Below are 26429 nucleotides of genomic sequence, written 5' to 3'. Positions count from 1 at the left end.
TCTTTCATAAAAATATCCTGTATTAGTTGTAAATAGTATTTGAAATATTTCATAATAATCTGGTATAAGCAAGATATTATTGCTATATTATTGCTGGCTTTCGAAAGTTAATTTCGATTTCACATGAATCTTCGAGTTTTCATTTCGAGGGATCATATGACTATCAGAATATTCGAGTGTTTGTGATCTTCGAGTGCAATCGATGGCGCGTTTGCGTTATTTTGAACCAGTGCATGGAAGAAGGCAATAACAGGACGAGACTCCGTCCGAAGCATTCGCGATATTGCACCAGGAAGATAGCCCTGGCGTATGTGGAACTTGTAATGAAATTCTATTGGCTAGTAACTCCAACCGCAGTCTCCGTATCCTTTGCTCCCTCTTTCTGTTTAACATGCGTGGACACACGTGCACGCAACGTGTACATGTCGATGCCAGGACACGAGCGTGTCGCTTGGTAACATGACTTAACTTGGTGCGACGCGTTGTTCGTCCTTGGATCAAAAGGATATTGACCTTTGTCAGGTGGAAGAAAGAATGACATTTTCAAATTAGGTAGAAAGCTTCAGATTAGATGGAAATTTTCACATTAGGAATATTAGAAGTATTAGGAATAGGGATCTTAAGAATATCGAATTATTTGTCTAACTGTGAAAAGAAATTATATTATAGGAATTTTTATCGTCGCATTTTGAGTAGGATTCGAAAACATAGGAATTGAAATAGTTTTGATGTCAAAGTAAAATTATGATTAAATATAAAAGAAAGAATTGTAAGTTGCACAGCGCAGCACAAGACAGCTCGACAGCTATTATTCATTAAATAACCCTTTCACGTATCTTCCACGTAATATATCCTGACATCCGCACATTCTTTCTTTCGTCGTATTACAATCTCAGTCACTTTAAGCAAACTATTCTCAGGACATATTTAGTCACATCCGCCCTAAACCTTGTGTGGTTATTGGTGGTCATGCTCTTTATCTACATTTTATTTTCCTTACTCTTCTTTTACATCTTAATCTCAAGGATAAATACAATCGTTCAAAATTTTCCTCTTCGTTCTTGTAATATATCTGCAAAACTTCGTATTATTATTAAAGATCAAAGCATATATCAGTATTAATAAAAATACTTAGTTCCTTCAAAATTTGATGGTTTAAAGGGAACAAGATCCTCTCTAATATTTACATGGTCGTAGGATTATTCTCTTATTTTTCCACGATTAATTTTGATAATAGACATGGTCGCAAATGACACGCGTGGAAACATAGTTTGGTCCTTTTAACACAGTCGACGTCCACAAATCTCTTCCACCAGTCCATTAGCCTTTTCTTGCCAGCTAGTTTTTTTACCGGACTTTTCCGTCCGAGCTTGAATTTCAGTTACCTCTGCGCCTTTCCATTGGTCTGACGAGTTAAGACCACTTCTACTGATACGGGCTAACGCGATGAAAGAAACTACTCGGACGGAAACTCGACCTCGAGGTGTTGTCATTGAAAATAAGGTTATCGAATTCTATAGAAAATGGCGTAGAATTTTCGACCCTACATCGCATTCACAAAATTCGAGCAATCGATCATTTTTCCTGCCAGATGAATCGTCGCAAACGGATTCATCGAATTGGCATTTACAATAACATTTGATATTTCTTCGTGGCAATAATCTCGCTGACGCACGACGGAAGCAATCGATTGTTGTACGATGATCATGGATGATGAAGAGCGCGGTTATTAGTATCGACACTCGTTGGCTCCTCTCCCTTTCGTAAACGATTCATGGCTACGGACCCGAAGCAAAAACGGTGATCGTGCTGCGGGATATTGCGATCCAATCATACGTAAAATCAGCGGCGTTACTCGACCGATACTTTTCCATCCCAATGGTATTTTCCTGTTGCGGCTGACCCTTTCGTATCGACGACGCCCAAAGCGATATTCGATGCTCGTGTCAGGGATCTCGTGAAAGTTTGCGCCGTTGGCTTCCTCTTTTTCTGAGATTTTTATCGGAACAAGCGACGCGGTGCTCGCAATGATTGGCCGTAATTTATATGTAGATCGTGTGTACAGCCACTGTGCCAGCCCCAATTCTAACGAATTTTCCTCGGATACTGTGATCTGCATATTTACAAGCCGCTTCCGCCCTTGTTTCCTCCTCATATTGTCTTTTCTCTCCCTCGCTTATCTCCTTCTTGTTTTGTCATGGAAAATACAAAGTGCAGTTTTTCATACAATAATGACGGAAGTTGCTCGCAACTTTCTTGATCTGATCGGGCGGAAGCTGTGGCAAAGATACGTACACAAAACATAAGTCATTCTCTTTTTCTTCTCTTATTATATATATCACATTGTATTATATGTTACATTATATTATATATATCGTCTTTCCTCTGCCTTGCTTATTTACTGCTTTTTTTTTTTGGCATGGAAAAAACGAAACTCAGTTTTTCATAGAATAATGACGTAACTCTCTCGTAAGTCTCCATCTGATCAGACGAAAGCTGTGGCAAGAATACGTACATAAAATACAAGTCACTCTATTTCTCTTCTCTGCTGTTCGGATTTTTCAGTATTCTAGTATTTTTCATGCCACTCGTGGAATTTTTCTTCTCGCTGAGGCCATAAATAAAGAAAACGCTACCCTAGCGCAGCAGAAAATTCACAAAGCTACGGTCTAGTTCTAGCAAAGAATTTCTGGGGAGAATTGTTGCAACTTCTGAAACCTCTATTGCCAGGACTCTGTCATTTACTTAATAATTTGTAAAACTTAATAATGCAACTAACTTAATAGTTCTACACTTCTAGAAATATACTATAAATCTATTGTAAAGCTACAAGATATCTATAACAAATCATAAATCGTTTATTTTGTCTAAAATCCATATATTCTGGCAATTCTACCAATATATCCTAATGATTCTTGACAAATTAATCTTGGCAAGCAGAGTGCGAATATAGATTGAGACCAAAATTTCCAATTCCACACCAACTATGCGATGTAGAAACGGTTTCTCGTAGAGAGATACCGTTCCGTTCTCTTCGTCAGTGGATGATACCATTAATCAGTTGTATGAGAACAGCAGGTGGAATATAGCAGATGGACTTGGCTGGTGTGGTAGATCGCCCGACGCCTGGCCACATGATGCTAATGACCCGACAAATTTTCCAATTGTTCCCTATCATCGAAAGGATCTCATCCCTGGTGGCGTTTGATAAACGACCTTGATCACAATGGGGTCAAAGCTTCCGCCGCGGAAACAATCGGACGCCGGTGTCTGTCCGATTTTTCACCGGTTCTCATAGAACTTCTCTCTTTTCGAATAAAGAGAAGGAACTTTTGACCAATTTATAGATCGGACAATGGAGAGCTTATCAGTCTTTATGGTCCTCGCGCGCCGCGTCTTATTATGCGATAATTACTGTACTCTCCTTTAGGACGATACTGTGGCAGGCATTTTTCTTTGAGGATATCTGTAAAGAGAATCGACGAGGAACTGTTTGTGGGATGCTTGAAATGAAAGTATTTCTTTGCTTCTTCTTTTTCGGATTGGAGAGACGTATATCTGTGGTGGAAATGCCTTAGCATAGTTGTTATATTTGAAGAAAGTTAGCAATTTCGAAGTTGAAAAGATTGGGAGAAGTTCATGGATTGTCATTTAATATTAATTTCAATCTAATTTTAAGCTGTGAAATAAACGAATATACGTATAATTGACGTACTTGGTTAAAGAAATTCTCACGCAGATACAAGATGGATATAATTTCAAATTAATCATAATCTATATTACGTATTGAATCTTTATTAAAAACGAAAGATGTTCTACGATTTTTAAGCAAAAATGCATTAGAATGTAGTAGAGGAATGCACATATATTTTCTATGAAATATACGTATTTCAGTATAAAATATCGTAGACTGAATGCATAAAAATCAATGGCTAATATAATCCACTAAACTGAAAAATATCTATATACGTCTACATACTTCAAATGCGCATAAATATCGTTTGCAACGTGTATTTCTATATCAACGTCGCTATCATTAGAGATTGCTTATAGACACGCGCGTGGAATATCAAGTTTTGATTTACATCAGGAGTTTGAGGTTGAACACGTGCCTTTGGAGAGGGACTATACAGGACAGAAACAATTGGCCCCGCAATTAGGAGGTACAAAGGGCTTCAAGCGAAGGAGAACACGACGATGAACAATGCGTTTGGGCTGCAGCTCGTGACAGCTTCTTTGAACGTTGCGCAGGCGCCACGGCGTTAATTTGGCTCGCGTTACACAAACGGTAATCCGATAAATTGCAACAGACCCGCCGATTGAACTCTGCACTAAGTCGTAAAGATCATACAAAAGTTTCCTCTGTACGTTTTTCCTTCGAGCTCGTTGGTCGATTTTAATCTACTGACCTAATTTCACGGCCTGTCTGAACCGTTTTGTCTCGGGAGCCGGGACCGCAAGAGAAAAAGGAGCCTCTTACGATAGCTTCTTACTAATTGAAATCCACGACAAAAGAAGACAGAATGAGACTGGTGAGGTGAAGAAGCTTCGCGGGCAAAGGGGTGGCGGGTCAGTTCTTTGTGGAACAAGACCCAAGTAATGGACGGTCTCATTGAGAATCGTCCTGTTCTTTTTGCTTCCTTTCTTTCTTCGGAGACTCCTTTGATTTGGAAACGAGGAGCAGCCTGTTTTCTTCGTAAATGAAAATCGAAAGTAATAATCAAGCTCCTTAACGTGGAAAATTCACCGAGCTTCGTAAAACGTTACGATTCTCGTTGATCCTCTTTGCCGATCGTAACAAACGGCCGATAAGAAGATAGTAGTCTCGTTGTTGAAGGTACGTGGTGCGATTCACACACGTCGATGAAAACTTTCAACTTCGTATTCTACGAGTTAGTATGTTTGCCTCTCTATGCTCGCCGAGCGTTGGTTTTCGAGCGTAGATGGTAGGGACAATCGCGTTTTATCCCCGTCTAAAGCTCCGTTTCTTTGTCTACTTCCGCACCCTCGAGAACTTTCAACCCGTTTAAGGTAAATCCGTGAATATTGCTGCTACGCGTGACGGGCAGAAACAGAGGAGTTACTCTTTTCTTCTCTTCTTTTTTTTTCTTTTTCACGTCTGAAATTTGGAACGCCGGGTATACCTAGCTATCTGTGCGCGCGTAGTTGACGCACGAGTGAATAGGTGTTTTTATTTGCGATTCGACAGGAACGCGCGAAATAGGTGGATCCGTCACGCTGATACGTTTCGAGATTCGAAACTCGTTGGCAAGGTATAAGCCCTCCTTTGTCTCAAAATATGAAACGATACGCGCACCGTTTTCCCGTTCGTTCTTTTTTCTCTCCTTCTCTATCATTCCTAAACCCTTTCTCGCTCTCCTTGTTCACAGTTTCATTTCGTAACGAACAACTCTTCTGACGATAGAATGGAAACTATGTGTGGCGCACGACTCGTGGAATTTTCATCGCCGTTCCATCGGTCGTGAAAAATCCATTCGCCTTAACTTTTGTCTCTTGCAATTAAATTTCATATTTTTCTACGCTCTTTGTTCTCCTTTTCTTCGCACTCCGTTTATTGTTTGCCCGTACGCGATTATTTTCATGCGTTTTGTATCAACGAAACGGTTACCGAAGAGTAATTTAGAAAAAGAAAAGAGAATCGTCGTTTCTTGCAACGTTCCAACCTCTGCGAATATTCGAGCTGGAATGTTGGTGGCGTGGACTTGCGATGCAAATAAGCTGCTGGATCAAACATCCGTCGACAATAGTCCGAAATGAAATTACTCGGTCGCTTCTCGAAAGACAATGCGTTTAGTCGCGTGACACACAGGTGGCCAGAAGATTAAATCGAATCAGAGCACGAAACTGACGTGCATTTAATTAGGTCGTAATCACGTTTCACGCTGGGCTGCGGGGTTCACGCGTTCTACGAAATGATCTCAGTCGTTTCTTCGGACGTCTCCATTTAATTGAATAAATTAGTAACAACCTAGAAAATCGTTTTGTATGCCGTGTCCACTTCCAGGACTTTCCTCTAACGTGTCCGAGAAAGCGTTGAGAACGTCTACAAGCCCGTTAAATATTTACTCCTCTGTACTTTTTCCGACGTTTACGCTCTGTTGGGGGTTCATGCGAGATTTTATGCTCGTCACCTAGACGTTTGTAGTCTCCGAGGCAATAAACTTTGTTCCTGGATGACGTATAGTGTGTGATATATCTGAACGAATAAGGCTTCTTATCTTCTTGGTTATCGGTTTATCAGAGATTGACTCTAGAATTATCGACCTAAATTTATAACTTTTGGTATGACAATTTGATATAATATGATTCGACATGGTAAAGATCTTAGAAACTGAATCGACATTTTCACTTTTTGTAACTTTTTAATTCTATTCTTTTGGTAAACAATTAATAAACGCGTAATTTTTGTAAGTTCATTTTTCGTAACGAAGTAACATCAACGTGAACAAATTCTGAGCCAAATTGAAAAAGGTAATATTTATAATATCTTGACTTTCCTCTATATCCCAGTTTATGCTTTCTGAACTTATATTATATACTTGTATAATTAAAAGGAAAGAGATTCATATCTTATTTAAAAAAAAACTATTCAAAGTTCTAAAAATGCGACATTGTAAACATACAGTATCATCAATTGATCATTTTGACTACCGTTGTTTTTAATAGAAACGCTCACGTGTGGCGTATCATGGAAAGGAAATTATCCCATTTTGGCTGATTTAAATCGAGGCTTAAACTTTCTCTTTAACTTTAGGTATAATTAAACATAACGAAGATGAATTTGCCTTCACTTTCCTCGAACTGTTAATCAGTAAAACCGAAGATCTCGTCTGCATAACGCATCATGAAACGTAGCGCACTTTCATCGTGATATCCACATAATCTCGTTTGTATTCACAGTTTTATAAGGAACGCAACATGAGTAAGCAGAACAAAATGGAGGCGAATTAAGTCGTCATGGTGATACGATCAAGATCAGACCATCTACAACTCCGAAGAACAAAGTTCCAACTGTTCTTATTAAAGTTTCACAAGCCACGATGGCGTGTGCGAAGAAAATCACTCGCGGAGGCAGCCTGCTTTTTCTTTCTTCCGTGGAACTTGCAAAAAAACTTTAATCGCATGTCCCGTTGCATCGGGGAAATTTAAAATTACAATCGGTGCGCGAGGAATCGGTTGAGCGCAAGTAACCAGCGAGACGACGCCGAAAAAGTTGCATCTCGCAAGACGAGAATCTTGCTGTTCTTGCCAGCAGCCGCAATTTATTATCGTACGCTACGCGCGATGCTTCCTCGGCATATATAAATGTCATGGCAGTCGTGACGAGTCATCTTCCTTCGTTTTAGGTTCCGCTTTACGAGTCGCCGAGAGACGGCAAAGATCGCGTGCCACATTGTGGCAATTAAAGACGAGCTGGCCGTAGGAACTGTAGTTGTCATTACGAATTCCTATGCATTGATCATAACATGAAAGTCTTAGTCAGATGGCAAGCTGGATGCGGAAAGAAGCTCCGATTAAGGAAATCGAGACGAATCGCTGATACATAATTGAACTGAATTTAATCTTCGTACCAAAGATCGAGGTAAAAGATGCAGTGGTGTGTGTCAAGTGTTTCGTGTATACGATGTTTATATATAACATATAAATACAGTTATAGGAGTTTTTAAAACTGTTACAGACAGAAGCGAATATTATAAAGTGAAATTAAATGACTCAGAATGAAGCATATATTTCTCGGGTATACCTGTAAGGTGTAATTAACTGCAGGTTCTTTTAAATTGCACCTTGTATATTTTGTATATTATAATCGGTACATTCACTCATACGTTACAAAAACGATTAAAAGGTGCGAAAGGAGCACAATTCGTGTCTTAAGTGACTTGAAGAAAAAAATGAACAAGTATTTCAGGAGCAATAGAAAATTATGCAAACATTTAGATAGTCTGTGATAAGTAAAAACAATTTAATAGACCTCGAACTGTAATAACTTTTAAATTAATAATCCCAAGAGTACCTTAGCCTATTTTTTTCGGAGAATAAAAAACACATAAAAAATTACGAGATAAAATTTAGAAAATTATACATTTACACAAAAACGTAAAACTAATTAATTAGTACATACTATACCAGACTCTGAACCACTTAATTTCATCTAGCAACATTCTTCCCTATAATCGTTTTAAAGATATCGCCAGACCAACTTAAGTGCAACACTCTATGTCCTACAATTAAATTCAACTACAGTGGTATTAAGCGCTGTGCATTACGGTACCTTGCACCACATCACGCCGCGTTTACCTGACTATGATAAAAGGGAGGTTTAATCAGAGCCGGGCCTATCATTTGAACGCACGCGAACACGAATGTTCGATCGGACAGCGATACTTCTTTTTGGTCGTTGATTACGATATTCTTTGCTCTCATTGCCTCTCCAAGAAACCCGATAATAACCGACTCATTTTATTGCTGTCTCGATGGTCAGCGAGCCGTTCAATTAATGCAGTCCGACAGAAGGACTGTTGTAAGTGTCATCCTTATTTTTCGCGATAATAGCGTCACCGAGCTCGCTTTGCGGTTACACTCTCGCCTGTTTTCGCGCGTTAATGACGATCGTGGTCATCCGATTCTTTTTCAGTGTCTGTCTTCTTGAAAAAATTCTGTTCGCAGAAGCCGCCCAGTCGTCGATCATAAAACGACAACACCGGTTGAATCTCGGATTAATTACTCGACGAACAGGCTCATCGATCAACTGCGATACACTCTCTGCCTGTTGATTACTGTTGCGACGCATATTCATTGGTTAACAGGAGACGTCATTGGTCGTCTGTTGATTAGTGACGTACGCGAAGTTGTCATGGGAATGTTGGATAGCTTTGCCAAGAGTGTCTGTCTCTTTTCTCCTTTTTTCTTTTTTTTTTTCTTTTTTTTTTCGAAATCCAGGTCAGATTTTCTCCGTAGAGTAGGATTCTGTCTAACGCGATCATAAAATTGCTACTAGCGTCGTGTAACGCGATTTGGAAGATAACAATGGAAAAGAAACGCTTCTTGAGGAAACAATTCCGAATTTACGAATGGAGAACACGCAAATTCTGAAGCTGAAGGAGATTCATCCGGCAAAGGAAGTCTCTAATGGAAAGAAAAACCATAAAGCGATGTCGATGGAACTGCCTTTCCGCTTTACGTTATTCTATAGATTTAATAAAGAACATTTTATGCTTCTGTTACTTAAAAATAAAATAAAATACACATTGTTTTCTGTTATATTAAGACAAACTTTTTATTTGATTCCAACTTTTCGCGCTCTGGGTTTCGTACAACAGGAAACATATATCTCCCGTTCGAAAAGTCTCCTACGTGATAAACGTTGGTTTTTTTCAGATATGCGATGAATTATCGTTGCTTCCAAAGCAATCATTTTTAAAGATTAACATCTAGTGTTAAATCTTCTCCGTTTTCCCTCCTGGAAACTCGATCGACCAAGTTCGTCGATAATTCAATTTAAAAAGGGAAAGAAGAGTTTGGTCGTTCGCGTGCACGTGCCGTAGATTTAAGTATTGTGACTTAAGCGGATTTTCAGAAAGAGAGTACGTCCTCGATAATTAAACCGGACGCCTAGGGCGTAGAAGGGCAAGCAGTTGCCGTTTTCTTCCCCTATCTCGATTTCGAAGGCTAATTAACTCCCTGCGCGTCTGATAAACCAACTAATGCTCGTTTAGATTTAAGTTGGCGTCGTGATCTGAACTTTGCTTAAGAATCGCCGTATTACTTCCTTCTCCCCTTCTTTTTTCTTCTTTTTAACATTCAACAGCTCTGTTATTACGAAATTAATTTAACTAATCGATGACCATCCATATTTAAATATGCTGATTATTTAAAATTACTATAATCATCAACACGGCTAGTATCTGATTGGCGGTTTAAAGGTAGCAGCATTATTGACGAGGTAAGAATTACACCAGTAAAAATACTCGATACGATAAGTCGATATTAAATTGCAAATGGTTGCGTGTTACAGAATATTGCCGCGTAACGTTCATACCTTTATGGGACGAGAAAAAAATATTGCTTTGAGGAAAAAATGTTACCGCAAGTTAGCCGTTGGCCGAATCGATTAATTTTCGCTGACTACGAACTCGATAGAATTCTCTAGTGCTTTGCCGTCGCTTGTCAATACTTCTTCATCCTCCGAAATATAGGACACGTGTTTAATTGAAATCAATCTCGTTCGCGATAAAGTCGAATGTTCTCGAATGGAAAGAGAGCTCTCTTCCACGACCAATATAATTGTTGCTCAAAGCGCGTGATCGTTCAATGAATCATCTGTCTCTGAGGGCAAAACAGTTTTGTTGGTCGGAAAACGTGTTTTTATTGATTCGTTAAAAAAAGCTGCAGAGGACACTTGTTGATAATAAAAGCCATGAGTACGGTCTGTCTCGATTTCAACCCTTGAAACCGATGAAGGATAATTCATTTTACTCTCTGTTCCATACTTGAATTTTAAGATCAGTTTCTCAATAATGTTCATAAATGGACTGCGCATATTTCTGCATTTCTAAGGAATTTAAAAGTACATGCAGAAATGTATAGAATGCAAATAGCGCATAAGATTATATGTATAGGATGTCGTAGTGATATTATTAGACAGAAAATAATTTCTCATGCACGAATTAATCTTAATCGGAAAGATGTGAAATTCTGCCAAGTACACGTGTAAGCACTGTATGCTTCTCTTTATATAAGAATAGTTTCATTAAGCAAGATAGTAATAACAGCAGGAAGCAGATAGTATTGTTCATTTTAACATTGTTTTCATGTTACTAAATATCAATACGAACTGAGGCCAATTTTCGGCAACTGAAGTACACGTGTAATCGAAAAATTTCCTATTTTGTTTTTTTTTTTTTTTTTAATTAAAGCGTCACGTGCAATTCTACGCTTTCAATTTATTTTTATGTGAAAAACTTCTCTCAAGTCCAGTGTACCACGATTGGGACGAACAGAATATTCAAAACGAAATTTATAAAATTTAATAAACGAAGCATATCTCTATTTAGATTTCTTCAGTTATACCTACTGTATTTATAAACATAAAACGTTTCAACTAAAGATAAAGTACAAACAGCCTCGTGGATGACGTTTGAAATAGGAACAAAATTCTGTTCTCCAGGTTCGATGGAAAGGATTTAGTTAGGAATTAATCATCGATTACGAGTACTACGAGTCACTTCGAGGCATCGGAAAAGTGTGTATCTTGGCTAGATAGAATGGAGCATTTACGAGGGCTGCGAGTTTAGTTAACACCCTAGTAAGCGTATTAGTCTATGTTTGCCAACTAGTTAACTGGTTGGTATTTGCTTGGCCATCCCTGAAACGTATTCGAGGCGTAGGTCGTGGACGAGCGCGGTCAAAGCAGACGTCACGTCGGAATAATCACGACACTCCGTAACGACGAGCAAATGGACTCGCCCCCCTCCGCCCCCCTTTACAATCCGGAAATGAAACGACGAAGAATTAACTAGTCGCTGCAACGTGTTCATATTCGTGGTACTGTTCGTGTTATTGGATTCATATTGAACCCTTGTACGTTATCTGTGAATATTGACTATGGACGATGATCTACCTACACGATGGACCTACAATCAATGAATCGATAATTTTGTTGCGGATTTCAGATCAGCAGAAATGTTTGAAATTAACAGTACTTTAAGAGCATTAGTAACTATACCTATAGTATGTTTCGCGGAATTGGGAGTTTTGATGTTTCTCCAAACTGGAATTTTCCAAAGGGACAATTTTGAGAAACATATTTTCATGTTTTCTTAAATTCATTAAAAATATATTTGTCTTATAAACATTCAGAATACTCATGCGCATAAGATTTATCGAATCATTTCATTCTTACATTTTACCATTATTCTTATGCAAAATAATTCAAGATTACAATGTAAAGGAATGTATAGAATGTCATGCAAGATACAAGCGTCATCAGAGTTTTGGCCACATTTAACTCATTCTAACGAAAGCGCTTCTTTAAGGTACTTTCGCTAATTGCGATCTTAATTTCTACAATTCTGATATTAAAATTTGAACTCGGCATCGTCTTGTATTACATCTGCAACAGTTTTTCTCACATTGCGTCTATGCGTCTTCTTGGACAAATAATCGCAACTAATTGGACGGCACGCTAGGTTCGATGTTCACGGAGAGAGACAGAGAGAGAAACGACGAAGAGAACGCGACGATTGCATTCGTTGGCCCCAATAAATTTTCTCGCGACGCGCGATAGCGTGCATGCGACACTTGCATTAACGGGCCACCGCTGCGGAACACATTGCGACATTCGATAGTTCGCCGTGGCCGTGGCTTTGTAAATTCGAACCGCGCGAATGCAGATTCGACGAGGCAAGATCACCTCGGGTACACCGTAAGAGATCCTTTTGTCTACGACAGGAATTTATGGAGCGCGAGCCGTTGTCGTGCCACGAGAATTACGAGCTTGCTGCTCGACCAGGATCACCAAGGATCGGCTTTAACTGACATTTATGGGCTTCGTGAAACACTTCGTTGCCTCTTCTTTAGATTGTTATATTCGAACAATTTTCTTTTTAATTCTTTTCTAGATTCTTTCAATTTGAAATTGAAAGTGTTTCCATGCTATTAGTGTTGGAACATGTAAATATACAGTGAAAATTAAAGTGAAATTTGTTATAACCAAGGACGTTTTTTTTACCACGGGCACAATGAAAGTGATTCACAAAGGGATAGTTCATTTATTAAAAAGCAGTTATTGAGAGTATATTGTAAAAAGTGTATCAACTTGCCTACGTGAAAATTATAGCTTTTTGCTGATCGCTTCTTAAAGTTAGGTCAACATGAAGTGTTTTATATACTGTATTTATTTATTACTGTATTTCTTCTTTGTTCATTCGCACGTTTATTTCTACTGTTCAAATATTTCTTTCTCCGCTATTCATCAGTTCTCTCTCAAACAACTACTTATCGATAAATTCTGTTCAACAATGAAATTCTTCAAGTAGATTTTGCTTCGTTTAAGTAAGCGCCAGAATAAATGAGTGTGGCTATGTTACGTACAATGTACGAAATTATACATTTCTGGTAAAATTCATGTTTTTTCCTAATCTTCCTCGATACACGAAACTCAGCGTCAACTCGTTAAAGACTGAAAACTTTGTAAGTAAAGAGATAAAACTTGGTATTTCATTTGATCGTGCTTTCTCGAAATCCATCAAATACAGTAGTAGACAAATTGTAATTTTAAAGTTGCTAAGTAATTTATTTGTGTGTATAGTTGTGTGTAGTAGCTTTTGTATTAGATATATTTCATCACGTTTCTGGCAGTCGTCTGCTCTACAAAATATATTATATTTATTGCTTTCATCAATACAATACAATTACATTTTATAAAATTATGGCATCCAACCATTTATAGTTAAACTTTTTGTGCTACTGTATATCAACTGCCAAACGCGCTACGAACATTTTTAACAGTCTAATATAATTTCACGATTTCCAGTCACTGTATGAGAATTGGAATATTTTGCATTTTCTGATTCGTAAAAATTCGAGAGACGTTGATTGCGCGAGACACAAAAAAGAAAAAAAAAAGAGTCAAATACCTAAATGTTGACTTGAAGCTCTTGGCAGCAGATACGCGTAGTTCAGTTCGCGCACGGGAGCGAAAACGAACAAGGGGCAAAGGAAAGTTTTAATTTCACCAAATTATTTCAGTGTCGTTAAACATCCTCGTAGCGGGATATTAATTCCGGAAGGTAGAACGTCAGAAGCGCCGTTCGTGTGCTTCGCGCAAAAGCGAACTGGAGCAACGCGAGGTGACTATTATTTGCTATTCGCGGCACGAGGCAGTAAATCAGAAGATTATTTAGCACCGCCAAAATGCTTCGCAAGGGTGTTCATGCGGAGACCAGAAGTTGAAACGAACGTGCTCGTTATACGAGTGGCTTCGTGTATCGTGTTTATTCCTCTGAGTGTTCTCTTATACTACTCTGTGATCTTTCTACCGTGTTTTACGCCGATTCCATGCCACTCTACTCGTTGTTTCCTTTATGCGTTCACACGTGAAAGTGATATCAATTTCCTCGGTGGATTCGATTCGATTTTTGACGTGTTCATACCAACCGGTACATCTCTTTTTAAAGTGACACGATGCATCCTCGACTACAAACCCAACGCTTTCATCACCATCGGGCCGTTTAACAGCTATAAAACTGTTTTTTTCTTTTTCAAGGACCAGTTTCATTCCTATCGCGTTATTCTCGTCGAAAACGTTTTATTGCCGAAACCATTTCGATCGACATTATTTGTCCAATATTGTTTCGTTATTCGTTATATTCTTGCTGAAACAATCAGCCGGTTTCGACTGATAATGAATGTCCAAATTGAATAAACACAAATTGCACATGAACGACCCTTTCAAAAAGATGACTCGTGTATCGTGCTGTTGCCGTATTATTCATTGCAGTAAATGAATCTACCTATACTGGGCGCCGACATTAATTTCCATTCTTCGAGAATGCATCCAGACAAAAGGAAGTTTTAACGCTTTTCATTGTGAACATGGACGTAATGAACGGTTGATAAAACGTGATGCTACCTTCGAGAAAAGTTTCACCCACCCACAGTGCGGCATTTGAATGAGGATTTTGGGCAAAAATCACAATTCACGGACTATGTTCGCACGTTTGCAGGCAACGTTCGCACGTTCGCAGCCCACGTTCGCCTCGTTCGCAGCCCACGTTCTCACGTTCCACAGTGTAGCATTCGAATGAGGATTTGGGACAAAGATAAAAAAGAAATGCATATAATCTGAATGTGTACATTTTCCTGAAATTTAATAATCAGAGGACCCGAGGTGGGTAAAAGTCTGTTTATCAAATCTTTGTTAGTATTTTTCCCTCTTCCTAGCTCAGTTGAAACAGCTTGAATATTTGTTTCTTTGTCTAACTACACACGATATCGTTTGAGTAAATCTCTCCATTTTTGCATAAGTGTTATGTAGAAATAATTTATACTTCCATTCTGTTCTGTCAGATATTGTACTGACATTTAGTAAAGAACAGAGTTTTTGTGTAACTTTTAAACTTTTCTCGGAACAAATGTGATCAGAAATTCACTCTTGATGCAAGTCGAGATTACGAGTGGATTTCACTGAAAGAAATAAAGAACGCGCAGTGTACCAGTTTGTAGCGGAAAAGGATTATGTAGTAATGTAATACAATATCTTTCTGACGCAGAACAATCAAAATTGCAGGATGGTTTGAACCATTCTTTTTAAATCGCACTTTAAAGAGAGACAGAAATTTTTAAATTGCCAATTAAAGTTATACGTATCTTTACTATAATTTTCCATATTTAAAGTGTAACAAACACTAATTAAGAAGAATTAACAAACAAGAATGTATAACGAACGAGTAATTTTCAAGTGATTAGATTTTGATGTGCAAACGACGTTTACCAGTTCTCTGTCGACTTTTTGTGGAATTACTCTTTACATCTTTTATATTATTTACTTACAAACGGATAATATCATCGAACAGTGGATTATTTCGATTTTTGTCCACTGCATGCCACGCCGTACTGTGCCACCCGGTTATCCTTCTGACGAGGATACTCTCTTAAGAGACAACCATTCGCGCGACTTGAGCCACGCCGACGAGTAATGGCGGCTTGTTCGCTCGCACGAGTAATAATCTCCTTCATCCATCCATTGAAATTACTGCCGAGCCTTCGTCGGAATTACGAGCTCTCAGTTTTCATTATCGTGCCACGGCGATCCACGATAGTGACGTTTTAATAGCTTGGATCTCCGTACGGTGGATGGGAGATCGACCGAAGAACGATTTCTCAAAGGATACGAAGACGAAGAAAGGGGCGACGAGCGCTTAGACGAGAAACTCAGCTAAAGAGCCGAGTTCGATAAAACGATTTTTTCTTTAAAGTCTCCCTACTTCGTTCGACGTCGATTTCCATTTGTCTAGGGATTCAGTGGAGTCTCGCTTATCCGACTTGTATGGAACTGAACACCTCTGACTAGTTGCTGCGGCAATATATATTTGTTATCATTTACCAGTTAATGAAAAACATGTATGTTCATTATTTTATATATATATATTGGTGCGTTGGTGTATTAATACTGGTCAAAAGTTTGGATCCATTTTTCTATCCATAATAAATTTCCTGCTCTTATTGATTTCGAAATTAGCGCTCTGAAATACCAATGGTAATTTTCTTTACTTCAATACGTACTTCGCTGAAAAGTTTTCTGAAGGAATAGAATTCTAAGTTAACGTTTTCTTTAAGTTTACAAGTTTGATGACGATCCCTAATCCAAACCAAGATCGCAGTCTGCTAAAGCTGGGCCGAATAACCGAATGTCTAGTGTGTCGCGATCCGTAAATCAAGAAACTCATCTGGAAGAAGTACATAAATTTTTAAATTTCATTGGCTGCTGTAAAGTTCCTTGTAGCATCGTGTTGGTAATATTTAACGCGTCGAGAGTCGAGTCATTATCGTGGCCTAGCCCAGTTCCAATTTACGCCGGCATCATTTACGCCCTCGCGTAATAGCTGCAACGCGTTAATTCCTCCGCAGACGTGCCAGCAAATATTTTTGATAGCTCCCGGTAGGAAATCCATGGTTGCACAGTCGAACGAGTGCATTCAAGTTCCAGAAACTTGGCTGCTATCTGTACGTTCGTTTCGACGATGTATTAAGCGCCAGGATAACAAAGTTCTCCGTGCTATTGCAGCAGCATTTAGAACGCTTAACTTATGATTTTACTCAGATATCCTGAGTTTCTTGTTTACGATGTTTTTAAAGGAAACAGCATTTCTCTTCTCTTTGGAATTTAAATTAAATGTATATAAACCAAAGTTTAGTCTATCGTTAATTTAATATTTCAATCGAAAGACTTAAAATTGCATATATCAATTAAATTGTTGTATTATTGTTTTTTATTAATTTAGTACCCCAACTGTTCGAGGGAAATAATAACAACATTTCTAAAATTTTTAGAATAGATACAAAAATTATCCTCCATCGTACTTCTGCTAGAATAACACGCATATTTAGGTTAAACGGTCACTTAGCTGTTACCCTAGTGTTGATGAAAATTCTAGCAGTTTATTCAACGAATTAACATAATAACACGAGCAATTGTCACAATCATTAACGAGGGAATTGTCGAGAAGCAAAATTGGCATCATCAAAGGGATTCATAGCAAATAGACGAATGCCCCGATTATACACGAATGTTTTTATATATCCACCCTGAACTCTATCCAGATATGTGATACGTGGGAAATTATAATCAGGACGAATTGTATTATTAATCTGTCCTGGGAAACTAGTTGTTAGTTGGTCCTTTCCAAGTACAAATTTATTTATGGACTATCACTCAGGATAATATTTCGTTAAATTCTCCGTCAATTTCCGGCCAATCGATTTATCCCTCGACGAAATGATCAATCTCCTTCGTCGTTCACGACGCAGGTGACTTCCACGCCACTGACTTGGCGAACTTCCCCGGATAATGGCAGAGAAGAACTGGCCAAGGATAGAAATGTCGAAGTTCGCCGTCGTGTTCGACCGCAGAGCTCACCTGCATGCAGATCCTATATGTGGAAACGATATAGCGTGGTGATAAAATCAGGAGTTACTTTTGAATATTGAAACATTAGCCGGAGACATTTGTGGAGAGTTTAAGGATCTCTGCAAGAATTGTTTCTTGCTGTTCCTTTTAAAACCATGCATCCTAATCTTCGATAACTACAAGTTAATTGAGAGACTCGTAACAAAATGTGTCGTCGTCAAGTTTCTCCACGTTTTTGATTTTAGGTTCTAGCTGACAAAAGCAAAACTCACAACATGGTAGAATCGATATGATTGATCTTGACTTATTGTCCAAGGAAAATGAACTGGTTTTGCTAAAACAGCCTATGTCACGAGACCCATAACTTCATGATTTAATAAAATGCAATTCTTCTACGATATAAGTACAAATACACTTATAGCAAATGTATGGTACAGTCAATATCTTATTAAGAAGGATTGACATCTATTAAACAACAGAACTTAAAGACACAAAAATCTTCTAGTATTTTCTTGGAAAAGTACAAGCATGGACAAAGTCCAAGGTTGTTTCTATTATGAGCCCTTCAATTTTTGTTAATACAATTCTTGACAACTGTTGTTCAGTAAGAAATGAGAAGTACTTAATTCCATATAGATTCGATGAAAGATTGTAAGAATATTAATTCGCAGATAGTTTTTGCAGTACAAAATTCAAGTTGTCTACGCAAAATGTGCTGCATACTCGACACGGCTATACCGACCGGTTTTCTCTTAAAATTCTAATTTATAATCACATTATATCGTTTCCACCTGCTCTCCATTTGTATACAAAAGGGTTGTTCGACTAACGTGGTTCATTTTCGATAAACTAACCTATTTCTGTATGGTCATCGATGAACGTCGTGTCTTTGGTAACGAAATTTCAATGGACAAGAACGAGGCTTTCCCGTTTCATGGGAATTTTATAAAGGGGGTGGTTTCACCATGATGGCTACATCGACATGGCCACGGCCAGAACGGAAATTAATTAATGTTTAATGTTCGCTGAATCGCCTAACAGACTATTAACTTGCGCGAGCATGGCACAAAATCGCATAATTAACTTTTAGCGACAAAATCCTTGGCGATTACACGGAGTTTATGCAGTGTGCTACGCTATGCGGAGAAGCTCGTTTCACAAACGATCGAGATCGATTGAATCGAACAACTCGTATCCATGGTAGCCCGCTCAATTGACCGCTTTCTGATTTCGCTGTACGTACAACACACCCTTGGACGATGTGCAAAATGTTGAACGCGTCAGCGGATCGTTTTCGCCAGCGATATACACGCGTGAACGAGTACGAAACCCCGAATCGATTGCCAGAGAAATGACCCGCGAAGTGTAACCTGTTCAACGAAATTACGTTATTATACGCTACAAACCTTTAAACCACCGGCTTCGACAGCTATCTTCTAGTCAGAGGCTTGTATTTAACGCTTTAAGAAAATATAATGATTGTAGTATCTTTTTTAAAGAGAACTTTGTGGTGGGGAGAGTAGTATGGATTCTTTGCATGGTACAGCCAGATTTGGAATTTTTATGTATTTATTTTGATATATGGCATAGAGAATGCATGTAATATGTAAAAATTACTATACACGTATAAGATTTTTAAAATATTGTACGTCCTTCAAAGAAATAGCACTCAAGGCATGAAAGCAAGAGACATAGTCTGTATGTTTCCCTTCTATGTAATTTGTAGTACATATATGTATTTATACATGTGTTTGTTTATCTTGGTTAATAAGGAAAATAACGCGTTCTTTGTTTTAAAAATTACATCGAAGAAAATAAGTTTTACTAGGATGTAGTCAATCAGATCTGCGTATTCCTTTCAATGTGCCTCCTCTTGTGCGATGCACAATTACTGATATTTAACGAGTGAGAAGTCTCTATTGAAATTCCACTTCTTCAAGTATATAATGTATAAAACTATGAATTTGCATAAACAGCGGCGATCTAGATAGAATGTACAAGTGCCTTGTATAACACGAGCAAAATGTTTAGCAAATAGAAATTGGCAGAGTACTTGGAAATGATTTGCGACGATTACCGATCGAGAGCAACGTTCAGGCGTTCACAATGGAAGAACGCAGCGGAGAAAGTGACGAGTGAAAACTGTTACGTCGTTGGGTAACCGTTTCATCAGCTTACAATATACGTACATACGATATATAAAAACGAAACTAGCGCGCAGGTTGCGTAAAAACGTTCCCGACGATATTTACATGGCTAATTTCACATGGTGGAAAAATAATTGGAACGTGGCTCGCGGTCTGTCTGCCGGAAAGCTGAATTTCTCTGTTGAAAGTGTTTATTAGCAGCTTGGAGAGAGAGGGGATTAATGAAGACACAGTTAATAAGCTTGTTAGCAACGTGGGCGAAAGACGCAGGCATCGTGATAGTTAGCCTTATATGCAGAGTCAATGGATGCTCTGGCATAAAGGCAGCTATTCTCTACGATCTCTCTCTCTCTCTCTCTCTCTCTCTCTCTCTCTCTCTCTCTCTTTTATGAGTAACTTTGATGAATAGTTAGCCACGAGTGGTCGACGCAAGCATAGCACTTGACGACATTTAGAGACATGCGACCTAACAGGGTGAAAAGGAAACCGAATATCAACGGAGAATTTGTAATAAACTTTACTTTGTAAGCTAGTTTCTGGTGGAATTTTCGTCTGAAAAATTATAAATTGAACAGTCTGTTTCTTCATCTTAAAAAGCAACAATTGAACACCTGATGGGGAAAATATAAGTTCTGACGATGAAAGAAAAGAATTCTAATATGGAATAGTTGAAAGATGAACAACCTGATAGATTCGAAGGTAGATAGAAGATAGTCTTTTGAAAATAGGTGACATAACCGCAAGATTTTGTAAAAAACAATAATATTATATTATTATTATGTTATTAATATTTTTTTTAATATTCAAGAGATTGATTACGTCAGTCGAGTCTTTATATCTACATATATTACAGTCGTTGTAACTGTTAATTTACGTTAATGCACTTATTAATAAAAGATCAGGCTTGCATGTACTTTAATCGATACAAACCGCCTATCGCTCTTTAATTGCGCTAAAACTCGAATCGTCATATTGAACGATGTAATAATAGTCGGTCAACTAAAACAAATAATTTTGTTACAGCTGGAGCCGCTTCTGAGGAAACTAACCAAAGGTCCAGTTCTGCACACAATCGCCACTCTCTCACGAAGGGTAAGCAATCAAAAATTGACGAATCGCCACGATATATTAGAATCATGGCACGACTGTACCCAATCGATCAAAATCGTTGCGATGCTATATCGCTTCTCTTCTTTTTCTTGTTATCTCGTCCGCACACGTTTCCACGAATATTACGAAAATTTTGTACACTCCATGCATGATCGTTCATACTTATATATACGTATACGTGTTAGTTAGGAAAGGCCATTTAGGATTTCGTATCGCATGTCGCCGGAGAAGTATCATTTCGTTTCCCTTTTATCGCGGAAGCTTCTGGCAAATATTCCTGTTGCAACGCTGCTATCGCACAACAGCCACGGATAGTCTTTCTCGTTGATCAGTGGCTGTAAATTCGTGAATAGGAGCCGTTCGTTCCAAATAAACTGGTACGAAGCTCGTCGTTGTTATTTTCTATTAAAAAGCGACAGTAAAGCAAAGCTTTGACGAGATATTTGGTTGAGTGATCGTTATGAAATATAATAATTTCCTCCTGAATTATCCAGCTAAGAAATCGGGTCGTCTTTCAAGATGATACTCAGTCTTCGTCATCTTCGAATCGAAACGTATCTGGTGAATATGCGATTCAAATACGACCGAAAAAAAAAATACATAGAAAGTTTGACAGAAATAAATAGAAAAAACGATGTCGTTTTCCATTGTGGAAAATGAAAAGCGTCATACGACGAGACGCACTCGTGGAGTCGAATAAAAAATCGTCGCGCGTATCGATCTATGAATGTGGAATCCACATCGTGGATCCATGCGTTTCTGGTCAACGCCAGATAACAAACGCAATATCTGCACACACTGTGAAACGGCAAATGGATTTAATAACGTTTTAATCCTATCGACTGATCTTCGCCGCAAATCTCAGCTCACGTTCGAAAAGCCAAAAGTTTAATCAACTGTGACAGAAGCGTCCATGAAATTGATAATAACGTGTGCATTTGTTTGGAAGAATACCGAAATATCAGTGACCGTACACAAGCTTGAAAAATTCGTTCCACCAGTGAGCCTTGAGAGATTTGTTCCAAATGTTTACTCGCACGAACTTTTGATTCGACGACAGATCGCGACAAAAGCGTTTCTAATCAAAAATGTCCGCAAAGTGGAAACACACATGTAAATAGAGCCACTCTTTGCGTGTTAAATGCTGCAAAGAGATTAACGATCCATGGCAGCAAACTCAGGTAATTGATCGTTATACGTATACTGGGTGTTTCCTGGCGAATAACAAATTTCGTTAGCGTGTTCAGAATGTTATTCCAAGTAAAAATGTTACATGCATTATTGGCTGATTCGAGTTCGTTCTTCGGATATGGAAGATATATTAATATATAATCCGTAATAATCAGCCATAATGTACATGTATTGTTAAGTAGTCCTGTTTCCATTTACAGCATCCATCGAATATCGACAATGCTAATTATCCAACTGCTGATGTGTATCATGTTTTTCATTTCACGCACGCTTGATTCGATACATCTGGTAGAAAAAGATTAATCCTTATACAGGCAACCAAGATGCTATTGTTATCCAACGAGTGCATAAATAAATTTGAACTTTGATATACAATATCCAAATTTCAAACTTGCATATAAATTTCTATTTTCTAATATCTGAGAACAAGGATCCGGAGCGATTTCGCAATATTTTCACTGGAACGTAACCAATTCTTAAAAGCAATATAGAAATGGATACCCGTGAGTACTCGGTTGCTCGTAGTAGAATTAAATGCAATTTCGTAGAATTGCAAATAAACAATTAAACGAAGCTGTAGTACAGACCTAAATAAATGGAACCATGATTATGTAACATTTTTTACTTAAAATAATATTCTGGACATGCTGTTAAAGTTCGTCGGTTGCGCCGTGGAGTCAACCTGTATGTGTTTTATCATACATAATACAAATTTTACCCTCTGGCTGTTCGTACATTGTATACCCGCGATATTTCCACGGAGATGCGATAAAGGGGTGGTAGATGAGGGGGTAGGGAAAATTAAAGGATTTTGTTTTGCCGATAACGTTATTAGAGGTGTGCTCGCGGAATATTCAGCCAGGTGTTAAACGCGAGGACAATTATCAGTGCTTGAGGTCAGAAACTGAAACAAAGTCGCACGGAATCGTTGCACACGCGAGGCTCGTTCGCTCGTTAAATATTAGTAGAACACTCTGGTGGCGCTAGCATGAGAAAGCAGGACAATTTCGATCGTCACCGACAGACTCCCGGCGAGCCTCCATTAAAATGGAATACGAGCCACTCGACGCATTGCATTTAAACGTGTGCACATGTGTGCCGACCGGGTGAAACTGAATTCAACGAATTCACGGGTGCTCCACGAATAGAAGCTACTTTAACATAGCTCAAGGCCGTTGCTACCGGGTTCGCATCCGCAGGCGTATGTTTCTCGCATTTTCTCATTCGTGCGATTCATTCCATTTTTAAAATCGTTGAATTTCCAATCGTTGCCCATTGTCAGGAAGGAAAATTAAATGTTTGAAATTTGCAATTTCAATAGTTAGCTAGTCGATGAGATATCGTTGAATTGGATTGAAATAATAAACGAACAGCGTTGAGCGTCACGAGATATTAAAAGCAGGATGATTCTTAACGCAATGACATTAAAAACAAAAATGACGAATCTCGAGCGCCGGATCAACCGATGATAATTGGCTATGTAAATTAATTTTATCGCTTTAGATTTATCCAATTGTAATAACTACTTTTTAGTACTGTAATAATACTGTATTGTAACGATTTATCATTATTTACACGTAATTTATTTGTGACGTATAATTACCTTATTCACATGATTCGTAATTATATTTTATATTACATAATTAGCTTATACATATACACGTAGACTACGAATAAAATTCCAATTTTATTTAAAAGAGGGCGAAATTAATTTATACACGTAATAAATCACCGATCATTGGCTTGTATTCGTGAAAAGAAGCGGATACTTCTTGGTATTGTGTATATATTACTCGAGAAGTAGCTTGAGCATTATACCGATGCGACAGAAGAGAGGAATAGCTGAAGGAGCAAGGATAGAAGAAAAGGTGGTTGAAGTGGAGAGGCAGTCGACTCGAGAAGTGCCACGAGCACAGAAAAATAGTAAGAACGATGCGCCAAGGTAGATGGGTAGAACAGATTCCTATTGTTTTCCGACCCACTTCCTAACGTTGGAAGATTAACAGAGTCCCTTGCCTGTATCTACTGACAGATTTTTCAACGTACAGCCTGCGAGATACTTTTGCGACCTTGCCAGTGCGGAAATAGGAACATATTGACCTAAAGAACCGCATTTCAACGAGTTATAGTCCGATACGACCGAATTATCGTTTTCCACATCTCCGATGGAACATTTTTATACACTGCCTTTATTTATCAAGATGGATTTATGATTGAAGCAATTCCGAATTTCGGAATGGACACAATTAGGATTTTCGATGCATACATTTGTTCGATATCATTTTGATATGATATCTATTTGCCTCAAATTGGTTTCCTCTTTGAATAAAAACTTTGAATCCAGCGGCCATTATAACTGGAAATAATTTGCGTGAAAGTATTCCGGAATATTACCCAAAGAGAGGTGTCTAAAGAGAGGGAAAAAGGGGGATTGGGAAAAGGCTTTTGTGTGCACGTATGCATTTTCCACCTTCTGAAGATCCAAGATAACACCCGCTACGTTGTTTCATGCAGCGTTACGTTGCATTGTAACGTAGCGATTCAGCGAAGCGCATTCCTATTGACAACAACAATAGACTAGTGTATACGGGTGTTCAATTGGCAATGCATTCTTTGTCATTTCTTTTTCCACGGAAGAAAATAGCGTGTCTTTCTGTCGCTCGGTTAAAGAACACGCGTACCTTTTTATTTGCACTCTCTGAAATTGCTTCTTCGCGAAGGTAGTCAAAAAAAAAAAAAAAAAAAAAAAAAGAAGAGAAAGAAAAGAAAAAAAGAAAAAACACACAGAAAAGAAACTAAATAGTCACAACTTATATAGTTTATTTAAGGGGATTTACCTTTTACTGCATTTACCTTTTACTGCATCGATCATAGCCAGGGTTATTTGTCGACCTATTTTCGCATAAGCTCGTACTTTATAAAGATTCATCCTTTTAATTGTTGGCAAACGATTAGGGGTTTTAATTTTTCATCGAGACGAGCATAGAATTGAGAAAAGGTCGGAGAAGTTCGGCGTCTTATCGAACTTTCAACGAACTTAAAATCTTCGATAAAGTAACGAAACGATCGGCTGTACGAAGACAAAATCGGTTCTCGATCGAGTAATAAGTTTGCAATCATAGATTGCGGGCTAGTATCCATTGAAAGATTGATAGCTTCCGGTGAAGCTCTAAATCTGCAGTGAAACGTTCCCGTAGAGATAAGGGAAATGCTTTCAGAAATGGCTGGGAACTATCGCAGATTCCAGAGCTTTCGGTCCACAATTGGGTTTCTTCAGAGCGAAATTTCAATTCCAACGCGGCCTACGGAACCCGATGAAAAGGCTGGATTTCCATTGTTTTCCGACTCACTTCCAGGCGACGGAAGATTAACAGAGCCGACGTGTGTATATCCACCGCCGAGGGCCTCTCGACGTTTTTCGACCGTTTTCGCGGAAAGCGGAACCTATTGTGACTCGAGACCGCTGTAATTTAAAATCATCGTCGAAAGTTTTTTTCTTCGCAACTTTTTTCCTCTTCATCTTTTCTCTTTTTTTCCCTCTTTCGCATAATCACTCTGATTTATATACTCGAATATCCAACGAGTTCCTCGAATTTCTAATAGGGACTCGATGCAAATGTTGTTGATTCCGGTAACGCGCAATCGATACTTCCCATGAAAAGTAGAGCATTGATATTAATTACGTGTCGTACTTAGAGTGCAGTCTTTCAATATGCCATCTTTTTCTTTCGTTTTTTCGTAATCCGTTGACACGAATTCCATCGACAACCCTCTCCTTTTTCCAGACCGCATCCGACAGAACTTTATATCCGTAACATTATCAGTAACGTCGAAACGCTTTCACCCTGTTTCCCCTTTTGGCTTTCCAGGCGTACGTTCTCCGCCTGTTTCTATCGCTCTACCGGTAACTCCTCCTGTTCATGCAATGTCTCACTCGCTCTCGCTCGATTCCGCATCCGCATTGCTAATGAAACGTCCAATTACCATCAACGGCTTCCACGAAGCGGTCCACCAAGCTACACATTCTCTCTCTCTCTCTCTCTCTGTCTCATCCCTTTCGCTCTCGCGCCTTTTCCTCTTTTCTGACATTTGCAATCAGCAGCCGGAAACAACATCGGCAGGTAGCAGCAGTTTCCCTCTACCTGACGTTCGATGGAAACGAATCAAACTACCTCTTGCGAGCTTCCCGGTCATCTCTTCCCTCCCCTTTCGCATTCTTTTTTTTAAGCAGCGCGAGGTCGCGAAAATAAGCTACGCGAACTGCAATTAATCGGAATACATCAGGGGCTCTGTGCAATCAATAATCGAATGTAATTCCATTTTACGAGGAG

At 38.6% G+C, this 26429-nt stretch overlaps 1 protein-coding gene across 27 annotated transcripts in view; it reads left to right on the top strand.

Annotated features, from left to right (window-relative positions):
* LOC132908360 (ensconsin) overlaps positions 1–26429 on the top strand; it is a 202878-nt gene that overhangs the window by 157359 nt on the left and 19090 nt on the right. For all 27 annotated transcript variants that reach the window (XM_060962334.1, XM_060962329.1, XM_060962323.1 and 24 more), the window contains one exon: positions 20821–20889. In XM_060962334.1, the coding sequence (XP_060818317.1) occupies positions 20821–20889 (69 nt within the window). The remainder of the gene's footprint in view (positions 1–20820; positions 20890–26429) is intronic.

The sequence above is a fragment of the Bombus pascuorum genome, chromosome 6 (assembly GCF_905332965.1).
Source record: "Bombus pascuorum chromosome 6, iyBomPasc1.1, whole genome shotgun sequence".
Classification (NCBI taxonomy): Eukaryota; Metazoa; Arthropoda; class Insecta; order Hymenoptera; family Apidae; genus Bombus; species Bombus pascuorum.
This window is presented reverse-complemented; position numbering and strand designations above follow the sequence as displayed.